Raw genomic sequence first — 6,282 nt, forward strand, 5'->3', positions numbered from 1 at the left:
TTGTGTTATTCAGATTATTAACCTGAGTCCAATTTTTAGTAGCTTAAGGCCTTCTTTAAGCATAAAGGTTAATTATCTGTGATAACTTTTGTTCTTTCTATTACTTTCCTAAGTCTAACCATCTAAGTCTTCGCAGCCTGCTTATGTTGCCCCAAAAGAATCATAAGAAAAATGAAACGTTTGTATGATTCATTTTTTTACAAGCATTTTTGAACACTGAGTTTAGCAATAAGTAGAATGTTTTTGTACAGAAAGCATTTTGTACATATAGCTTTATCTTTTAAATATAATATTGATGAAAAATACTGAATTATGACTTTTGAAATCCAAAGCAGTTTAAGGAATGCATAAATAAATACAGTAACAAATACTATCGCTCTCCTAGATCCATGAAATGAAACAGATAAAGAGCAATTATTTATTTTTGATTTTCAAAGGTAAACTTCATGAATCGACAATCTACTTTTTAATAATTAAAGGTAATGAATTTTAAAAAATAAATTAGCAAGAAAAATTGTGATTTAGGAAGTAGCAAAAGAGCAGAGGATAATACAATTATTATGCAGTAGCCTGAGTCGTGATCAGATTACATTTTTTTTTCTCCTGTATGTTATTAGAAAAGTTGTACACATGTCATTCTTGTTAAGTATTGTGTAGCTTCTCTATTCAGGTAACTATAAAGAAAAAAATCTCATTTTAAGGCTTCTTATATTTAAAATACGCTGCCAGGGAAGAGTCAACAGCATTTCCTTCTGTAAATGGGTATATTTATATAGTAATGGTCCAAAGAGACCAAAAACACATTCATTGAAGGCTAAGCCTTCTGCTGTTCCCATCTTATTATTGGAGTTGTCTACTTAGTACGATCATGTCATAAAAGTTAGTAAAAATATTTAGTTTTTCTGTAGGTAATAGAGTCTATTTTATGTTTTATTTTTTTCTTTGGTACTAAAAATTTGCAGCTAGAATATGATTTTTTAATCATTTGGTATTCAGGTTGAGGATCCCAAATTTGAAAATCCAATATTGGAAATACTCCAGAAGCTAAAACTTCTTGAGCTCCAGCATGACACTCAAAGGCATTGCTCATTGAAGCATTTCAGAATTCTGATTTGGGATTTGCAGATTTGGGATGCTCAACCAGTAGGTATAATGCAAATGTTCCAAAAACAGGAAAAAAATCTAGAGTCCAAAAATACTTCTGGCCCCAAGCATTTTAGATAAGGAATTCTCAACCCATGTAATTATTTACTTTTAAAAAATGTTTAGGAAAGATGATTATTTATTAGATTGCACTCTGGGGTGTATAGCTGCAAATTACAAATAGTTCTGAACTGAAAGCATATCAAACCATGTTTTTAAACCTGGGCTTCTTGAAGATATTTTTAAAGCCAAATTAGGTCATTCAGCTCTTCTATACTGACAACCATAGGAAACTTTGAGACATTTCGATATTGTTATCATTGTTTAATCAGTTAATGACACTTACTTCTTTTGCAATAAAATGTAGTGTACTCTGTATTATAATATAACCTACTCAAACTATTGCATATATGTTTTTAAGACCCTCACACTATTCTGAGTTTCTAAATCTTTTTTATTTAAACTGTTTTTATGGGTAAGCATTGTGGCATTTTAATGATATTCACAAATGGCTACTATTTATCTTCTTAGGAATTTGAGCAGTTTAACAGGAGGCTAAATGAAGTTTCTAAGAGAGTTAGAATACCCTTGCCTGTGTCTAATATACTTTGGGAACACTGTATACGATTGGCTAATAGAACTATTGTAGAAGGGTAAGTTTTTCATGAAAGCATTATTTGTTTCTTAGATGACAAATTGTAATACATGAATAACATATGGTATCACTAATGTTTGAAGAGAATAAATAGAAATAATGGTAACTAGCAGACAAGTTTGAGATAAAATTAGAGAAGAAATCTTAGACCCCACTGTTTCTGTCTCTGCTTTCTTTTCTCGCTGGTGGCATAGAACCAGCTAGTAGGTGAGTGAGGAATACAGAATCTAATGGTTATCTGAAAGTTAAACTAATAATTATATTTCCCTAATAATAAAATTATGATGATGATGATGTTATATCTAAAATTTTTTGAGCATTAACTATGTGTTATTTCGTGAACCAAACATTTCACAGGATTATATCATCAAACCTGAAATAAATTTTCTTCAGTAGGTAATATGATTCTATTTCATCAATGAGAAAACCTAGGCTCAGAAAACTGAGGGTAAACAGGTTAGGTAACTTATCTAAGTTCACCTAGTTTTTAAAGGCATATTTACTCCTGATTTCTCTTTCTTTTTCTTTTTTTTTTTTTTTTGAGATGGAGTCTTGCTCTGTTGCCCAGACTGGAGTGCAATGGTGCAATCTGGGCTCACTGCAGCCTCTGCCTCCTGGGCTTAAGCAATTCTTGTGCCTCAGCCTCCTGAGTAGCTGGGAATACAGGTGTGTGCCACCATGCCTGCTAATTTTTTTGTATTTTTAGTAGAGATGGGGTTCCATCATGTTGGACAAGCTGTTCTTGAACTCCTGCTCTCAAGTTGATCTGTCCACCTCAGCCTCCCAAAGTGCTAGGATTACAGGTGTTAGCCACCATGCCTGTTTGTACTCCTGGTTTCTGATGGCAAAATCAGCCCTCATAACACTTATATCATTGTTAATAATAATCACCAGCATATCATTGTAAACTGTAGAAATCTTTCTTTCTTTTTTTTTTTTTTTTTTTTTTTGAGATGGAGTTTCGCTCTTGTTACCCAGGCTGGAGTGCAGTGGCACTATCTCGGCTCACCGCAACCTCTGCCTTCTGGGTTCAGGCAATTCTCCTGCCTCAGCCTCCAGAGAGGCTGGGATTACAGGCACGCGCCACCATGCCCAGCTAATTTTTGTATTTTTAGTAGAGACGGGGTTTCACCATGTTAACCAGGATGGTCTTGATCTCTTGACCTCATGATCCACCCGCCTCGGCCTCCCAAAGTGCTGGGATTACAGGCTTGAGCCACCGCGCCCGGCAACTGTAGAAATCTTTCATGTGTTGCAGTTATAGGTCTAGTAATAGTAATTTTCCCACTTACTCAGAGACCATGCTTACTCTGCCCATAACATCAAGGATACAAGTAAGAATCAGTAATACCTCTGAAATATCCCTGAAAAGCAAACAGCTATTTCAAAGACTCTGCACAGTGCTCTAGAATTGCACATCAACTGAATTTTGACACTATCATTTGTCTGGTTTTTCTTGTGCTCTCATTTTTTTATGCAAAAGAATGAATTAGTAAGTGGTAAGGTAACAGTGACAAGTTGACAACAGTCGTGGCACTCTGTATTGAAACCAACAGTGCTATGAATTATAAAACAGCTCTGTGTCAACAATCACAAATGAAGAGTATTTTAAATAAATTTGTTAAATAAAGTAGAAATATTAATAATATATGTAATATTTCTGTATAAAATACTCTGTTTTTAAAAAAGCTTGGCCACTTTAAATAAAATAAGCTTTCATTTTCTTGCAACTTTCCTTAGGATAAGTACCTCATTCCCTACGATTAAATTTTCCATGTTCTGTATGATTGATTAAAGGAATGAAACACTGACTTAGTGAATAATAAAGTGATATACTGTTAGGGTTAGTATATTTGTTTTTATTACTAGTTTACCTTGAAACACACTGTGTTTCAGTAGTGTAGAATGTTAGGATAACTCTATAAACTTTTTGTCATGTGAAATATGAATATACTTTCTATGCTTGATTCTTACACATTTCTTTACATTTTCAAAGTGTTCATGGGAGAATTGTTTGATTTGTTTCTTTTGCATTAAATACTTACAATATTGAACAGTTGGAGTATTCAAAGCTTAGTTTTATAAAATAACTCTTGGCAGCCAAATCAACTGGAATGCCAGCTTAACTTTCTTACAGACAATTATGTTAATTGAATATAGAAACCTGTCATCTGTGGAACAACAAAGAGCCTTGAACTCATTTGATCTCTTTGCAAATGAGAAAACTGAGGCCCACATAGGTAAAATGACAGGGCACAAACACAACCCGGTCTTTCTAACTCAAGGCTTATCTTCTCCGTTTCCTATAATCCTCTTATTTCTGGGGAATCTGTACAAATATAGGTTAGAGAAAACTTCAAATACCTGACAGTTTTTTGTTTCTAATTATCCTATAATGTGTTTTTTTTACTGTTTTGCATCTTAGATATGCCAATGTCAAGAAGTGCAGTAATGAGGGTCGTGCTTTGATGCAATTGGATTTTCAACAGTTTTTAATGAAACTTGAAAAACTAACAGATATTAGACCCATTCCCGATAAAGAATTTGTGGAAACTTATATTAAAGCCTACTACCTAACTGAGAATGACATGGAACGGTGGATCAAAGAGCACAGGGTGAGAGCTGGAAAACAGTTAATTAAGTTTTTATTCCTTTTTCTTTGTGCTGTTCTTGTCAGGTATGTTATTTAATTCAAAATCATGAGAGTAAAATAGAAAGAAATATTGCTTTTTTAATACAAATTATTTAGGTCATTCTTTACCATATTCAGATTAAGGACACTGTATCTAAGCAGTGCCCTTTGACTTACCAAATCTTTTTCAGCCCTTTGTGAACTGTTACTGTAATTACCTAGAAATACAGCCAAAGTCAGAATATTACCTGTATTTTTCCTGCAACTGTATAATAGGAAAAGGCTGAAGCTGATAAATACTAAGACAGATTAAATACAGAAACCATGAAATGATTCATAAGTCATAATCTATTATATAACTTAAAACGTCTCATACAAACCCTCTGGTACTTCTCAACAATGAAGTGGTAACATCCTACACACTGACATGTTTTAGTGGTGATTGGAGACATTAATATTTAAATGCCTAAATTTAACTTGCATCTTACATTAGATTTTACCTTTAATATAGATTTATTTTTCTTTTATATGACTTTATAGATAAAGAAAAATACTATTGTTATGATGCCAAATTTTTGACACAGTTCAACTTAGTGTGCTTGGTCTGAGAAGTTTTTCTGTTTATGGCACGTGTTAAAATCATCACCAAATCCTCATTGCTTTAATAACCTAGGGTTCACATTTACTTAACCTATGAACATCGTGAGTAAAAGCCAAATCAAGTTTTATTTCATTTGGCTAAGAAAATAAAGAATTATTTTCATTTGTATAAACCTGCTCGGGCTCATCCTTTCTGGTTTCAACACTGTAAAGAGATAAAGTGAACATTAGCCTAGCCGAATTTTGTGTGAATGTCCCCACTCTTAGTTAGTTTTGGATCTTTAGAAGCAAAGCAGGAATGTGCATGTTATTTTAAATGAGTTTGGCCAATAAACCAGATTGAGAAAACCTTCACCGTGTTTAGCCCCACTGACATTTGAGAACTGAAATGTTAAACCTAGATGCAGATGGACTGCTGAATGCTGCTAGAATCCATTTAGTAAAGTAAGCTGTCAACACTTCTGGGTTGGTACTGAGGAAAGGATTTGGGAAAAGAGTACAAAGTAGCTGAGGAGAAAAGGCACAGCTCTAAATACACATTATTTGATGCAAAAATGATGCCCATTTTTGGATTTCCTCTTTTAATACAGTGGAATGATTTTTTTTAGCTTAATACTTTGAAAGAGCTTTAACTGATTGATATTTGTAATTCAGTGACATTTTCCCAGCAGCAGCAGGGACTCTTTCCTGTCTTTGAAGGAAACTCCCCACAATGATGAGTCCAGTGATCACTGATGATGGATCCTTACTGAGTGCTGAATGGTTAAATGAGATTACTTACCAAGTAGGGACAGGTGCTCTCAGAGATCAGATACACAAACTGAGCAGTTTGCTAGGTTTTTAAAATCAATTCTTTCTCCTTTTTTGAAATTGTACTATCTTTATTTAATGGTTACCTTCAATGAAGACAGGTTTTCCTTTCTTACTTGATAATAGTACACAGCTGTCTTTCCCTATCTGAACTGTTGCTTTTCAACCTCCAGTACCAAATCCATCGACAGAAATTTATGATGAATCCCTGTTTATTCTCATCCCAGCAATTCAGTATCTGAAATTCAGGAACCAGACAGATTTGGATAGCAAAAGATTCTCGTACTCTTAATTTTATTGCAGATCCCAATTACAATAAAAGACACTGACTTTCTGATCCTAGTTACCTTATTCATTTGTTGTATCTTAGAAGAGTTGTTCTGTTGTTGAAGATTTTTTTTCCTTTTAGGGTACTAAATTTGGATCTTTCTTCTTTGAGCAG

General features: G+C 33.8%; 1 protein-coding gene across 6 annotated transcripts in view; it reads left to right on the forward strand.

Annotated features, from left to right (window-relative positions):
- VPS50 (VPS50 subunit of EARP/GARPII complex) overlaps nt 1–6,282 on the forward strand; it is a 163,876-nt gene that overhangs the window by 112,862 nt on the left and 44,732 nt on the right. For all 6 annotated transcript variants that reach the window (XR_012512115.1, XR_012512116.1, XR_012512117.1 and 3 more), the window contains exons 26-27: nt 1,675–1,796; nt 4,224–4,413. Coding sequence is in view for 1 of the 6 variants with exons in the window: in XM_003921207.4 (XP_003921256.1) it covers nt 1,675–1,796; nt 4,224–4,413 (312 nt within the window). In the remaining 5 variants the exon portion in view is untranslated. The remainder of the gene's footprint in view (nt 1–1,674; nt 1,797–4,223; nt 4,414–6,282) is intronic.

This window comes from Saimiri boliviensis, chromosome 10, assembly GCF_048565385.1.
Source record: "Saimiri boliviensis isolate mSaiBol1 chromosome 10, mSaiBol1.pri, whole genome shotgun sequence".
Lineage (NCBI taxonomy): Eukaryota > Metazoa > Chordata > Mammalia > Primates > Cebidae > Saimiri > Saimiri boliviensis.